Here is a 16,405-nt window from a genome sequence, read left to right on the forward strand (position 1 = left end):
CTAAAATGAATTTGAGATCATTTTTTATTTTATTTCAGTTAGTTTTGGAGTTATGAAAAATAATTGTAGTTTCAGATTTTTCCAATAATTTCAGTTGCTATTTTTGTTTTAGTTAATGAACATGATTTTAGTTCATTTTCATTAACTTTAATAACACTGGTTGTTCCAAACCCATAGGTCTTTCTTTCTATTGTGGGAACGCAAAAGGAGATGTTTGGCAGAAGTTACCATGTATACCATGTCATCGTATGGGAAAAAGATACAATGAAAGTGGTTAATGGGAAATTTTAAGCTTTGCTTAGAGTATTAAGATACCTCTGCTTTTTAGGAGAAAAGAAAGAAAACTAAGTATGTTCCAAGACACAGCACATAATTAAATGTAAACCAGAATACCAAAGACACGTAGGAATCATGTGAAGTATTCTCACCTCAGAAACAATCCCTCACATGATGGTGTTGATATTTTATCAAGAGGCCCATCTGTCTTTCATCTATGAGAGTGTTTGGGAAGGTCATATTTCCCTTGAGTCATTTTAATAGCAAACCATGCTAAGTGCAATGGAAACACACAGGACATGTGCTGTATTCCCAATGAACATGGTTCTCTAATGTCAATACATTAGCTGTGGTTAGCACTCAATGTTTTTGCATCATTGGAACCACACATAAAAACCTATTCAGATGTCTGATTGTGCTATTTGTACCTTGGTTTTAAAATATAATTTGAATAAATGTAGGTCTTTTAGAATATTCGGTCTGGATGACTGTCATTTATTCACTTGATTTGTTTTTTTCTTCCACTGTCTGGTTGTCATTAGTCTTTTAATTGCCTGTTTGCATGTTAGACAGCAATATTTTTCATTTGCTTTTATTTTCAGTTCAGCATTTTCTCTGCAAACCAACAAAAATGGCATGTATGAATACCTGTATCATCTGCATAAACTTTAATAATTATTATTTTGATTTATTTTTTGTGAATGCTTAAATACAGTGTTGCAGTTATTATTAATAAAAAAGAAAAAGAAAGTGTAAACGTGTTTTGCAGTGGTCAGTGCAGAGCTTTCTGAAAACTGTTTCTGAGCAGATGAAGGACTCCAGCTGGAAGTGAGGTGAGCAGCCAGACACTGAAAGGTCAGAGCCAAAGCAGACTGGATCATATGACTACAGTGATACACACAGAACAGCTCAATTACACACACATAAACACAACATTATTAAAATTATGCACTGATGATGTCCCCAAAAGGAAGTTTTGTCAGAATTAGCCAACTTCTTGGGAAGTTTTTTCACAATTTTATCCCCAAAATAGTTACAAAAAAACAAAAAACAAAAGTAGATTAGGCGATTGTCCAAAACAGAAAGAAAGAAAGAAGCACACAACACATGGAGAAAACACAATCATATACAACTAAAAGCACAGATGTATTATTTCCAGTTTCTGGCCATATAGAAATCTTATATATGGCAATATACAGTATGTGAAGCATATATAACATAAATCATATGTGTGTTCATGTATGATTTTTGCTGAAATGTATAAAATGTATGTACTGTATATATTATAACATTTCTGCACCAACCCCCCCCCCCCACCCCCCTCTCTCTCTCTCTCTCTCTCTCTCTCTATCTATCTTCAGGGCCAGGCACATAGTGGGATTTAGAAAATGTCACGTCCATCACTCGCGTCCCCAGTGAGACACGTGTTTCTCTCTGTGTCTTTACTGTTAATGTGACATTTTTTTTAAGTGTAGCTACCTAGGCAATAGTGTTTTCTGTTATGTATTTTTGCTTTGACAGAACCGGCATTCAGTTTATCTGCTACTCTAGACTATGTGTTTTTGGTGTCTGCAATGTTGCTCCCAAAAGCTGCTCAAATTACTACTCAAATGGTAAAATTTCTAAAAGAAACAAAATAACGAAGCTCAAAACTGTTTTGCAACAAAACAGGCAAAGTATCCAAAATAAATTGGTTACGCCAGATTGCAAGAAAAGTGATTGGATGTAACCGGAGACCCCCTGAATGTAACCAGAGACCCCCTGTAAAAGCTAATTTGGACTTCACACAAGTGCTCTGCCATGCATCCCCTTGCGAGATTGAGACGGCCTAAGTTTTTAAAGCCAGGCGGCTTAGTTGCTTTCTCCCAACTGCAAGCACGTTGGAAAACTATTTGCTGACGACACAGCTTAATACTCAATGGATTAAACAACTATGATGTTTTATTCTCTTCTAAAATGTTAGATTGTTTTACTCAGATATCATGTTTTTATTTGTATAAATTATGTGTTAATATTCCCAAAACACTGAAAGTGCAATCTCTGTATGGGATGTGATTGTTATCATATTTCTAAAATATTTAAAACATGAGTCTATTAAACTAAAAATGGGTGAAAAAGACATGGCTTTTGGGGGGAATTTAGTAACAGGTACATTAGGTGGCATGTTCATCATATCATTTTCATTTAAAAGCAACAGAATTTAAACTACATCCACTTTATAAGCAACAAAGCACATGAACACGAAACACGTGATATCTGCGTTTGGCATCTCAAACAAGGGCTGTGTGTCCACTGTCTTCTATGGACATAATCATGTAGAAAAAGTGTATTGCATTACTAGAATGAGCAGCATGATGATGATATGATATATTTTACACTTTTGTTCACTAAAATATTTAAATGAGCAAATAATATGTAGTCTGATTATGTAGCTAATTTGTACATATATTAAACTCATCATTGCTGCTTTTCTAATGAAAGTTTAGGGGAAAGCGTCTGCCAAAATTATTATGTAAAGGTAATCTAAGTGCAGTTTTGAAAGATTTTGCTTCAAATGGGTCTTGATTGATTAACACTGACTGAACTTGAGTTAATTTTTTGTGTTAACACAAATGACAAGCGACAAACACAAAAAAGCCTCATAATAAATGGGACTCATTTTAAAACACTTTTTCTTTTTCAAGCGATGATGGGACCTTTGACATCAAGTTCATGTTATTTCAATTGACATCAAGTTCATGTCTGGACTCAGCCCCGTCCATACGTTGTTTCTTGCCTTTTCCACACCAACAGCACAGAGAAAAACAGATAGAGGGCCAAGCAGGTCGGTAGGTCATACAGATAAGCAGTTACAAAGATTACAAACAGAATGGCATACACATGACCAAGAGAGCAGAACTCTTGCCAACATGACAATAGCCTGCGGTTGCTGTCCGTGCCACCCACCCAGGACAGATGAACGCTAGGTAACGTAATGGGGAGTTTATCTACTTCGTCCAGGGATTCATGAGTTGCTCTGTTTCTGAGAGTACTTCCAAATTCAAAATCATCTTCAAGAGGGGTTGCCTCTTTCTCCTTTACAGATGTTGTCCAACTGAGGTGCTCAAATAGGTCAATATTAACTGTCTGATAGCTTGATATGTGGTCGGGTGTGTTAATGTGTGTGTTTTGGGTATCATGAGGCTGGTGACATGTCTTGAAATCATCATCATCTCTCCCTTCTCCATCTGTTTGATTCTCGCCCAACACTTTGGACTCCTCTACACGCTCTTGTTTGGTTTCTGAATACATTTCTTCCTCTTTATCGCCCGTTTTCTCCATTTGCAGTCCTTCATTTGCAGCTTCTAAATGCCTCTTGTCATCTTTCTGAAGCTCTGAATTGTCTTTCCAATTCTCATTCAACATGCCTAATTTGTTCTCAATGCACAATGGAATGCTCTTTATTCCTTTGCGCTCATCTAACGTCTTCTCATCCTGGTCTTTTCTAGTGTTTTCCATTTCCTCTTCACGTAGCTCTGTATGAAATGCCCATGTTTCCACCTGCTCCTCGCTCTCTTTTTCCTCGCCCATGTTGTCATTCACCATCTTTAGCTCTCTGTCTTTATCTATATCCTTCTTTTCCAAAGATCCCACTTTCTGTCTATCTTCAAATGGCTCGTCTATGATCCCTGTAAATGTCAAGGAGTCGTTCACGGCTCTATGTATGTTTTCTTTAACCTTTGCTTCAGCGTTTGAGGTGTCAAAGCGGCCCGTGAATTCTTCAGGCAAGATTCCATCTCTGACTTTGGAATTTGGAGTGTCTGTGTCAAATGTGCTAGGTACTGCCTCCCCTGGGCTCATGCCTTGGCTCAAATGTCCGCTTGTGTGCTCATGATGTGGGGTTCGGCGGTCACCAGACCTTTTTAACTCTCTCACCACCCTCTTTGTCTCTGATCCCTGAGCAGAACATGTGACAGGAGTGACTCTTGGCTCTTCCACATACTGGTAACCCAAAACTGGCTCTCTAGAAGGACCAGAGCTCAAGTCATTTGATTGCTCACTGGGAACCGATTCTAAAATTTCCGCTGCTCTCCAGTAAAAAGATTCTGGCTCACTAGTAGTCACGGATAGAGATGTATCTTTCTCAGCCCCTTCATTCATGTTTGAGACTGATTGCGATTGGCTAAAGTGAGAGCAAACAGACTCTTGAGGAATACACTGTTGGTCCTGTGTATCTTTTTGTCTGTGTATTGTGTCAGAGCCACTGAGAAACGCTTCCCAGGTATCACAAGCTGAATTTGCTGGCTGATTGTCAACTGGATGGTTTTCTGGGTTTGTTCCATTGCAGACATCTGTAGGGTTTGCTTGGGTAAGTGCTGTTGTGTTACCGCCCCAGTCCAGAGAAAGCAAAGGGATCTGGTTCAATAACATCGGTGATGTGTCCATACTGTTTCCTTGTAGGATGTGGACTATTGGCAAGTCTCTACTACTTGGCACATTCAGTTTTGGGATGGACATGGTTGATGATTTGGAGATGGTTTCTCGTTTCGCTTTTTGAGAGAAATAGTCCTGCACATGTGCCAAACGAGCAGCCCGACGTATCCTACGCTGGTCCACCTATCAATCAAAGATGGATACAAAGGCATCATTACCATGTCCTAACCAGGTGCAACATTATAAAGCGACAAGCAATGCAACACATTCATTTATCCATCCCTCCATCCATCCATCCATCTGAGGGAGTTAGTTTGGGGTGTGTCCCTGCTGGTCACAAGATCAAAATGCCCCATGACCAACACTATTTGATGTTTATTTTATCATTGGCTTCATTGACCAACAAGCTCATTCATATTAATAGTTGCACATGTGAAATACCAGACGTGCGATCTAGGTGTACTGTACAGCTTGCGACATTAGCAGCTGTTTGTACCGTGGCCAAAATTCTGCAGGAGGCCAAACATTCACTACTGTCAACAATGTTTATAATGAGAGGCACTTTCAGTTACATATCATGTTGAAAAACAGCGCAGCTTTCTTTCAGTATATCTCAACTGTATCTAGAGTTCACATGCAGTTCTGTGTTCTTAAAAGAATAGTTCACCAAAAAAAAAAGAAAAAAAAAAAAAAAAAAAAAAGAAAATCTGTCAACATTTACTCACCTTCATGTTGTTTTAAACACATACAGTATGGCTTTCTTTCTTCAATGGAACACAAAAGGAGCAACTGAACAGAAAGCCTAAACTGCCCTTTTCCATAAAAAAAATAAATGTGGAAAGTGATTTTTACTGTAAAGCTTCAAAAATAATATGCTAAAAAATACAAAGAATTACATAGTAAAAGAATTAAATAATAATAATAACAACAGTAATAATACACTTTATTTTTAAAAAGCACCTTAAAAGGTAGCATCTCTATATATAATAGTATACTGTAGAAGTAAAACAACAGTAGTCCATATAACTTGTGTATATGTGTATTTTGTATAACTTTTTTCTAAAGCCCAAAGTATACTTAGATTTTGACGCGAACGCTCAGCATGTGCTTACAGTCGAACGTGACCCTGTCAAAGTATACTCCATTTGACAGCATTCGCATACACAGGCGATTGTCGCATGCACGCTACGACTGCTATAAGACACCAAACTATTTCTCATCAGGAGTTTAGACCTATAAAGGTGTCTTATTATTCTTTCAGACTCGAGTTATACAAATGCAGGTATCTCCTGACCTCACACATGCGCTCTTGATGTACATATCTGCTGTTGTTGTTTTTACTTTTGTCTCCTGTTATTTACTGCCGATTACATCTTCTTGTGTTTTCGTGACAGTAACGGCTCAAATGTGAGTATCGCCACCTTGTGGATCCACTAATTCGTGCAAATAAATCCAGGCACAAAAATCTCCCCATTCACTTCCATTGTAAGTGCCTCACTGTAACCTTGATGTCTGCTTTTTATAAAGTAAAGGAGGGACGAGTCAAAATGTATTTTTGTGGTAATCAACATTATGCAACAAATGCTGTCGATTGAGCTTAACTTATATTGAACCCGGAACATTCCTTTAAGCCTTTGAAACCATGCAATAGTTTCGTGTGAGGAGCAGACCAAAATTTGGCATCGGAAGACTTGATCAAATGGGTCATAGGATTTATATGGAGCAATTTTGAGACTTTTATGGTACTTTTTTATCTTTTTTGGAGCTTGACAGCCCCTGGTGACTGTATGCTTTCATTGCATTGAAAAGATCAGCTTGAATATTCTTTATAATTTCTCCTTTTGTGTTCCACATTAGAAAAACATAGTTTCGTTAAAAATGAGGGTGAGAAAATGGTGAGAAAATGTCTTTTGTGTCAGAATGTGAATTGTATGTTTAAGCCTGGACAGGAAGCTCATTGACCATACCAGAGTTTTGCAGCAGTCCATTAGGGATTTGGGGGGAGTAATTCCTGCCTCTTCCTCTGTTGTGCTTTCCCTTCTATGCCCGATACTGGGTGTGACATGCTCTGGAAAAAAACAAACTTACACTCAGTCTCTCATCCTCTGAATGAAAACACCCTTTTCCCAGACCTCCACAGCAGAAACCCACCTGAGATCTCCCCACTCGCCTCTGCGTGCGTCTCCTCTGTGCAGATCTTTTTACTGTAAATATACAGCAGAATATCAATCATACTTACAAGCCATATGTCTAAACATACTGTCTGCAGTCAAAAAAAAAAAAAAAAAAAAAAAAAATGGTTGATTGGAGAAGCAGAAAAATACATCTGACTTTTAACCTTCAAACTTGAAGGTTTGTTATGCTTGTGTCTTGCCCAGAATATGCTGCTTTGAGAGTATATGTAGCACAAATTAGCAATTCAATGCAAAAGAGTTTCTGAAGAAAATGTGCAAAATGCTAAACTGTGATTGCCAGGTAATGGCTATGCAGTGTTCTGAGAGGTTTACAGTGAATTGCTAGGGCGTTGCTAGATAGTTGCTAGGGTCTTCCGGGTGGTTGCTTGGGCATTGCTTGGTGTTTACTTTCTGACCGAAGTCAAAAGAGCCCACCTCAAAGTCTCTATGATATTCTTGTCCCTATACTGTACTGTATCATCCACCACATAAAATCGTTAGTGTAACTGCTTAGAAACATAATTTGAGGTATCATTTATGTACTAAGTGCAACTGGTGTGGGATGAGTTTCATGCTGCAGTTAAATACTTACATTCTTTAAAGCAATAATAATAGTGATGCTTGCCTCAGAAAGCAACACTAGATAGACAGACAGTCATGATAGATAGATAGATAGATAGATAGATAGATAGATAGATAGATAGATAGATAGATAGATAGATAGATAGAAGGACGGATGGACGGACAGATGGATGGATAGATTTACAGACAGACAGACAAGATAGACAGACAGACAGGTGGACGGATGGATGGATGGATTGGGTGATGTTGCCCACCTGACTGTTTTCAGGCAGCTCCTGATACCTTTGTGGTTACTCTCTTCTTTTACCTTCTCCCTTTCTCTCTCTTTTTCTTTCAGATCTCCCCTATATCTTTGGTGGCAGAAGACAATGTAGTTTGTGCCTCCATTGTTGGCCCAAAAGGTCCCAGCAGAGCTCTCATAACGCAGACAAAACTCCACCCGCGTCCATTTAGCTTGGAATGGAGGCATTAACATAAGCTGGAAGGCGAAACGGTCCGTCTCGCCATCACTGGAGCCAGGCATATACTCTGCCTGCAGGTCGAAGTGGCTCTGCCAACTGTCCAGTGTTGTCCGGACGTATACGGCCTTGTGAAAGCAAATGTTGAGAACACGGATGATGCCTTGGATGGTTGTGGATCCAGGGAACAGCTCTATGCTCTCCAGCTCAAGCTTCTGCTTCTGAATTCTCATCTCCAGCTCCTGGTCTGAAGCCGGGACAGTAAAAAGGCAGGATATGTGATATTCCTCGCCCTCTCTGTTCTCTGTCCCTATTAACCCAAATAAATCTGGCCCTCTTGAATCTCTGCTGTCATACTTCTTCACAGAAACCAGGTCCAGGCCGAAAGCATCTGCAAAAGAGACCTTTCTCCGCACAGCTGCCGGTGGTGGCTCGGGTTCCAGCTCCTCAGATTCATCGGCAGAACTTCCTTTCCATGTCTGGTCCGATTTTGCCTCCTTTTCTTCTTTGCCTTGCCTTACCCAGTCTCTGCAGATGGGAGACTCCAGGTTGCAAGAGACCACAAAAGGTGCACGTTCTTCTGCAGACATGCCTCAATACTGGATGGGTAGTGTCAGGCAGAACAACTTAAGCTCCCTGAAAAATCCGACACGCAACGTGACTAGGCACACAGCGTCGGGTTGCTGCTGAACATTGTGAGGTTGCCAGGATTAAAAATAGAGGCAAGTGCTCCCATACTATGCTTGTGTTCCTGCAGTGGTCACAAGGGCCTGATGGATGTGGGGCACTTTGATGTGTCCATGTCATCTGAGAGCTCTCTTAAACCTGAAGCTTGCTTGAAGAAACGCTGATGAATTGAGTATATGCATTGATACCAAAACAATATTGTCCTTCCATTTGGACATCTAGGGGGACCGGGGCAAATTGTCACACAGGGTAACTTTCACAATTGCTATATCTCAGTAACAATAAGGTTTTAAATCAAAAGTCCAATGTGGTTATCTGGTTTCAAACAGATAAACTGGTCTTAAATTAGGATTTATTTTTGTGTGTGTTAATTCTATCCTCCAAAATAAATTCTAGTAATATCATATTTTTGTTATAGCTTATGGGTAAACAAGGGAATAATATAAAACCTGTGTCCACACTATGATCATATATATATATATATATATATATATATATATATATATATATATATATATATATATATATATATATATATATATATATAAAGGATCAGCTATCTAATAAAGTTATATTTTAACTGAAATGTTGGCCTTTGTACTCAGAACAAGGGTAGGTTTCCATAAATATCAGTTTGGGTCAAGTTGTCACACATGTTTTGTATGTAGTAATTATATACAGTTCATTAATTAAAAATGTTGCTGACCCAAACAATGGTTTCTTATTCATGTACAGTATGATAATTTGTTTCATGTTTGCTGTTTCATGAATTGTGTGTTTCATAATTTTATTTAATATTAAATACACATTGCACACAAGTTAAATTAGTGTAAATAGCAGGTTTCCATCATGTCTTCCTTATCCCAAATATTCCATATTCTCATGAAATTGTAAACATTTCCTAATTGTTTACCAGAATCAATGGGAGACTTCGGTGTGATGTAATTTCCAAACACACACACACACACACACACACACACACACACACACACACACACACACACACACACACACACACACACAAAACATACAAAACATCAAACTTTGTGTTCACTCTGTATTTGATGTTTTTATGCATTATCTCAATTCACCGCCACTAGGCGCCACTGTCTGATCACAGTTTATGCACTCCAGCTGGTTAATTGAAAATCAAATGTGGGTTACAAAACCTTCCAGTAGGTGTCAGCAAACCCTTATGATTCACCTCAGATCTTTAAGTTTAAATGTTCTACATTTCAAACGAATAAATACACGTTTTTTTCCCTCTTTCTTGTGATAAAAGCAATGGAAATCGGTCAAGTATTCGACTTTTTGCCTTTCGTTTATTGATGAAACTGGCACTTTTGCAAAATAATGAGACATTAAATATTTTTTTATCAATGGGGAAAAAAATCTTTAACACATATCTACAGATATCTGACACATATTTATTATCAGATTTTGCAAGTGTTAAAATGTCATCACAAAACAAAGACAAAATCTGCCATATCGCTCTATTATTCATTTGAATATTGTTCTTTATTAAGCAAATAAGCAACACATTTTTTATTTATTTATTTTTTTTTTTTATCATTATTCACCTGATGTATAATCCAATATCATTTTAAGTAATATTTGCTCGCAACAGAGACAATTAATTCACAAAGGGAGTCTTCGGATTTGATCATTCTTTTATCTGAAAATTCATAGGCTATATTTCCATGAGACAAAACATGCCAACAAAATGCATGAGTGCAACATACATTTATGTTTCTTCTTATTTAATAAATGTGGAATTTTCCAGGCAATGCAAAACAGTTACAGTATAGTACATATAATGTATATCACATAATTTTGTACATACTGTTCTATAAAAAGTTTATAATTTAAGCACTACTGAGTAATGCAGAAATATGTTTAAACACACTGACCATTGCAAAAGATGATTGCTCAAAATAATAATAATAATAATAATAATAATAATAAATTATAATAATTATATATATATATATATATATATATATATATATATATATATACATATATAGTATATATATATATATATCATCAAACTCCTTTTGGCAAAAATACCTTCTGATTTTAAATAATTACAATTGTTTGCCTAAAGGTTTATTTGAATGTTTTGGTGGATCTAATGCAATAAAACAAATATTTTAAGACAGCCACAATTGAAATTAAAAGAAAATAATTAAAAGAAAAAATACGCACACAATAATTCTCTGTTGTTCTTTTGTTGGAACACTCTTCCACATTGCATCACCACATTTTTTGTTTTGTTTTATTATGCATCCTCCATGAAAGCCTGGTTGCTAAAATAATGAGATTTCAACAATGGCCTGCACAAAACTTCTAATGACTTCATTGTTTACCTAGCAGGTGGACATGACGTCAAGTGGGGTCGCAGTAAGCAAAAACATAACAACATCCACCTCCGCGCAAGTGCCTCCCCGCATTCTATTAAGGTAGTCTCCCCCCCCCCCCACCAAACTTGGGCCGATACATTGCGGTGTATTGAATCGAAACGCAAAAAACAAGCCGCCGCTTCGCATTGCGCGTCATGCACGCGCATTCAAACAGGAGTCTGTGTTACTCTCGCGTGTTTTTTTTTACTGTTGCATCGGTAATAACAGCACCACACTGACTTGAAGACAGCAGCGGGCAGACAAACTCGTTTCGCGTCTCCGAGCGGAGGAATATCAACAGAGTTTATTTACAAGAAAACTTGTTGTTCTGTTTTAGCGTGTTTTTTTTATTTTTACGATTGACTAGTAAACACGTGCGCGCGCGTCCCTCGCGACTTTGCATCCGTGAAAAAGAGAATATCACTTGTTTTGGTGAGTTTTCCATATGTTTGTTTATGTCTTCTGTACACAAAGCCTCTGAGTTTCACGTTACTTACAGGTTATTGTCAGGTTGTTTTTTTGTGATAGTTGGATGTTCCTCGGTGGGTCTATCTTGTGTTTATTTCTTGTTTTGACAGTATTGGTGTTGTTGAGAGTTTTTGTCAGTCAGAAGTCAAATAGCGAAGTCTTTACTTACAGTTACATCTTTATAGTTTCAGTTAAAATTCAGTGAAACTAAGTATATTATTGTATTTTAACTTTATATTAACTTATATCAACTTTGTTTGTTTATTGTTATTACTATTTTATTATGTGTTAGTAGCATATGAAGAAGTTAGGCTCTGCGAAATATAAACATGCAATTGTTTTAATCGTAACCGACACATGTTTAAAAACCCTTTGACGATTTCTATGCATAACATAATAAGCCCAAGGAATTGAGTTAATGGATACAGTGATAAACTGTAAATATGCAGGAATTCCCTGATACACAATCGATCTGATGATGAAACTGTGCGTGTGTAAAAAGTGCTTTGAAATTTGCTCTCACAGACAAATTGATTTTTTACAGACAAGTGTTGCTTAAATTCTTTGCAAATGAACAGGTCAACATTTCATTAAAAGTCATAAAAAAATTATATATATATATATATATATATATATATATATATATATATATATATATATATAATTTTTTATCTTTATCAAATTAATTATTTGGTTTAATTAATAGCTGTCTGTTGAAATGTTTTATTATTATTATTATTATTATTTTAAAATTATTATTAGCTGTATGATTTACAATGATATTCATTAATGGTTTGTTATCAACAAAAAGTGTATATATATAAAAGTATATATATATATATAAAGTGTTACTGTATATTCTTAATATATATATTAGATAATAGTGTATTATTGATATTATAATTAGGTTTAACATTAATCTTACCGTGGTTGCTTGCTCCATATCCATAATCCAGCGTGAATTCTCCACTGCTTTAGTTCTGCTCATGTGCAGTGTGTGTCAGGACTCTTAGACTCTGGGTAATACTAAGACTGGTGTATTACAGTGTTAATGGACAGAATTCCTCTTAAGACAAAGGCTTATTTAATGCCAGTGCTGTCTCAGTGGGTTAAAGGGATCTGGGACTAAATCAATAGGATAGGCGATTTTTTTTTTTTTTTTTTTTTAAACGAGGTGTATAGTATAGTATTACAGCTCCAGTAATGGCTCTGATTATCTCTGGAGTTTTCACCTCCTTGTGTCTGTTGCAGAAGAACCCGACTTTTCGCTCTGGCAGCTGTGCAGGTGAAGTACAGGTGTGCGTCACTCGACGCTCTGTTGCTTCAAAGAGACCGTAATAGCAGTAGTAAAATTCTGCCGTACACACACACACCTCCACAGCTCCAGACGTTCTCTGTAACGTGAAGCCCGGCCCTTTGTTAGCTCCATGCAGGTCTTCCCATGTGATTTTAATTAGCACTGTTTCAATGAGCAGAATTTGGAGTGTGATGTTTCACGTACAACGCTCAAGTGATAGTTGACCTGTGATGACAAAAGGGGGACCCAAACTTGAATTATCCCCATATTTTTGCAGGCACTGCCTGATTACTGCATTCATCATTGGCTGTTGTTTGTGTGTAAGTGTGTATGCACTGTGCGTTGATAAAATAAAATAAAAAAACCTTTCAGGATTAATGTGTGTGCATTGAGTAAAATAAAAATAATTTGTCTAAATGAACCTGCCTAAGTGAGTTGACTAGTTATATGTTATGCTTTTGTCTAAATCGATTCTGTTTTGGATTGTAAGAGTCTTTTTGGTTTCGTGTGTTTGAAATCAGGCATCTAATTCATAGTTGTTTTTTCTTATAGTTAGGATCGCATCTGCCAGTAACAATTGAAAGAAAATGCCTCGCTCTCTGCACCCACATAAACTTCTTTGTGTGCCAACCCTGGCACCTCCGCTGTTTTTCGAAGGAACTGCCCTGCTATGTGAACTTGAGGTGTAGGACAGTTTTTGGGATAAAAAAAGAAACAATAAAAAGCCTGGAAAAGCAAAGGTTGGTGCTCGTTCCCGTTAGTACTCTTACCCTGTGTATGTTTTAGTTTAAACATCTCTAAACACGCTCATAGAACTCTAATGGCAATTAAGCCAGGAAAGCCTTCTGTTTGTATCCATGTTAACTTCACAGAAATGTTTCCATGACAACCTCCATGCACGTTAAGGCAACCAGAGGTGATCAAATCTCCCCCACCCCCTTTCTATCCCCGCCTCTCGCAAGAATGGAATTTGTGTTGACATTTTTGGCCTTTAATGGCACTTTGGTGCGGCGTGATAGTATTTGTTTACCGGGATCATATGCTGCTAGCTGTCAGCCCAGAAGAGATTGACTTCTTCAGATAAAAGACTGTATTACATGCTTAAGAGGTTCTTATGCACCGTAATTATCCACATCATCCTAATGACGTTTGGTGTGCTTCAGTAACTAAGAAGCTGAGTGCAGAGGCTTTTTGAGTGTTGTGCTGTAGCCTGGCTGTGGCTGCATGGCTTTACTAAGAAATACTGATGTCTCGCTGGAGAAAAAGCAGTGGACATGGATTTTATGTGTTGCAATCAAGAATTAAATGTTTAATGTGTTGTCTGAACTACAACCGGCCAAGGGAACTGATCCTTCTCAAGGCTACTAAAATATTTCATGGAGTTAAAACTGCATTTCCCATAGAAATTCATAGAAAATATTGCTTCAACTTTAAACAAATCAGAATTCTCAGCTCTAGGATTTGACTGTGGGCACTTGTCAACAGAAATGATATCACATGACCACATGGAGAGGTGTGATAATCCTCAAAAGCAACTTATCTCATGATATAAATGCTAGTGGTTGATCGATATGGATTTTTGTTTATGGCTGATGCTGATGTCTACAGCAGAGGGTGTCTGATGTCATGGTTATACACTTTTAATAATTCAATTTAATGATTGGATTTGAGATGTGCGTACAATTGCATAAATTCAATACTTATTTAATTACACATTTATTAAATATGTTTTGTCATCTGTAATTTTTTTGCATTAGTTTACACTGTATGTATATAAGAATGCATGACAGGATCTTGTTGGCTGAAGGCACAGATTCTTGACACTCTAGCACTGTTTAAATAGTTTTTCGGCCGCTGGTCCAGCTCAAGCCCTTAAGTCACTGGGGGCATGGAGAGGTGTCATTTGTAGTAAACGGCAAGGTCAACACCGCTCGGACCAAACTTGCCCGCAGCCCATCTGAACTATAAACAATAGGCCATGGGATGAGAGGAAGTAGAGATGTGGACTCGTTGTTTATGTGGTGCTGATTGGTTTAGTTATGCTCTAATCAAAGTGATGCTTTTGCAGTATTTGTCAGAGCTCTGTTTATTAAAATTATTTGGCCAATTGCTAAATGATCCTTTAGCTGAAAAAGTTGTTTCTCATCATGTTGTTCCAAACCTTTATGACTTTCTGTCTTCTGTGGAACACAAAAGGAGATGTTAGGAAACATATTAGGCTAGTCTTTGTCACTATTCACTTTTACTGCATCTTTTTTTCCCATACTATGGAAGTTGATGGTGACTGAGTCCGCCATTCTGCCTAACGTCTCATTTTGTGCTCTACATTAAAAATAGACCGAAATTCACACAGGTTTGGAATGACACAAGGGTGAGTAAATGATTATGGATTTTCATTTTTGGGTGAACTGTCCCTTTAAGAATGGTCGTGATTGAAATAACTAAGAAACCATTACAAAATTCTTTATGAAACAATAAGAATAGAGTAAAAAAGTGATGCTGTCAGTACAGTATAATCCAAAAACACTGACCTTCTTATAACTGGAATCTCTGAGGACAATTCTGTTAGCAAGGGAAAAAAAAATCTGTTTATGAAACACGTTGTAAAAAACAGAGGATTTGTGACAATAACTTCTCTTGACAGGCGAATTAGGCTGCAGAAAGAGCATCGGGCCTCAGGCAGCAGGCATATGGTGCTGCCTTCTGCTGGCATCGCTTTAGAACAAGTTGCAACACTGTGGCAGGGTCACGACAGGCTCAGGTTTGTTCCTCCTGCCCCGCTCTAAATAACAACAGGGCAGAAAAACAGGCAAATTAATGCCCCCTTTGTCTTTGACAAGGGCAGAGCAAATATTTTTAGTTTGACTTTTTAGCCCGAATTGTTTTCTAGGGTTCTCTCCTTGTTGTTGTGAATGTGTTTGACCTTCATGTTTGTCTATTGTTTGATGTTAACATTCATTTTCATAGCTGACTCTTTCGTATATTTATAGTAAAGTACCATGGTATTACCATGATTTTTGGGCGGGCATAGTACCATGATAATACTATGTTATTTATTTTTTTATGTACTATGGTAATACTGTGGTATTCTTTTAAAGTACCTTGGAGTTCCATATAAATATGATGGTATTTGCATATAATAATCATTTAGTGCCATGGTATATATCATAGTACTATAGTATTATGTACTATGGCATTACATACAATCACTGTACTGCAGTAATACCATGTTTTTTTTATTTATTTTTTTTAACATGTACTGTTGTAATACTCTGGTATTCTTTGAAGTACCTTGGAGTACCATTTAAATGTCATGGTATATGCGTATGATAATCAGCCAGAACCATGGTATCATAGTAAAAATGGTATAGCTGTCTAGTACTGCACTGTACCACGATAATACCATGTTTTTACATTCATTATGGTAATACCGTGGCACACTTTGATGTACTTTAGTTCTATTTAAATATCTAATTAAATATCTGTTTAAATATCTAATATCTAATGCAATTAATATGAATTTTTAATATTCATTCCGTACCATTGTTTAAAAGTAAATATGGAATTTCTGTCTAATACAATCAATGTACCAAGGTAATATTGTTTTTTTTTTTTATAACATGTACTATAAAAATACCAAGGTAGGCT

The 16,405-nt window shown here is 37.0% G+C and overlaps 2 protein-coding genes across 2 annotated transcripts in view; one reads left to right on the top strand and one right to left on the bottom strand.

The window, feature by feature from the left end:
* Window positions 1-1,627: 1,627 nt before the first annotated feature.
* Window positions 1,628-9,018, bottom strand: LOC127436652 (uncharacterized). The gene is made up of 4 exons (XM_051690931.1): window positions 7,700-9,018; window positions 6,841-6,893; window positions 6,657-6,757; window positions 1,628-4,872 (listed from the first exon to the last, which is right to left on the bottom strand). Exons 1-4 carry the CDS (start codon window positions 8,491-8,493, stop codon window positions 3,025-3,027), a joined length of 2,796 nt encoding a protein of 931 aa, XP_051546891.1. The 5' UTR covers window positions 8,494-9,018; the 3' UTR covers window positions 1,628-3,024.
* Window positions 9,019-11,256: 2,238 nt separating this feature from the next.
* LOC127436653 (forkhead box protein P2-like) overlaps window positions 11,257-16,405 on the top strand; it is a 150,903-nt gene continuing 145,754 nt past the window's right edge. Inside the window, exon 1 of the mRNA XM_051690932.1 lies at window positions 11,257-11,424. The gene's annotated coding sequence lies outside the window, so the exon portion shown is untranslated. The remainder of the gene's footprint in view (window positions 11,425-16,405) is intronic.

This window comes from Myxocyprinus asiaticus, chromosome 47 (genome assembly GCF_019703515.2).
Source record: "Myxocyprinus asiaticus isolate MX2 ecotype Aquarium Trade chromosome 47, UBuf_Myxa_2, whole genome shotgun sequence".
NCBI classification, from domain to species: domain Eukaryota; kingdom Metazoa; phylum Chordata; class Actinopteri; order Cypriniformes; family Catostomidae; genus Myxocyprinus; species Myxocyprinus asiaticus.

Coding starts and splice junctions, on each gene's coding strand:
- LOC127436652 (XM_051690931.1), bottom strand. CDS start 8,493: ATGTCTGCAGAAGAACGTGCACCTTTTGTGGTCTCTTGCAACCTGGAG. Junction 6,894..7,699: donor AGCTGCCTGAAAACAGTCAG/GTGGGCAACATC, acceptor GTATATTTACAG/TAAAAAGATCTGCACAGAGG. Junction 4,873..6,656: donor TGGACTGCTGCAAAACTCTG/GTATGGTCAATG, acceptor TTTGATTGATAG/GTGGACCAGCGTAGGATACG.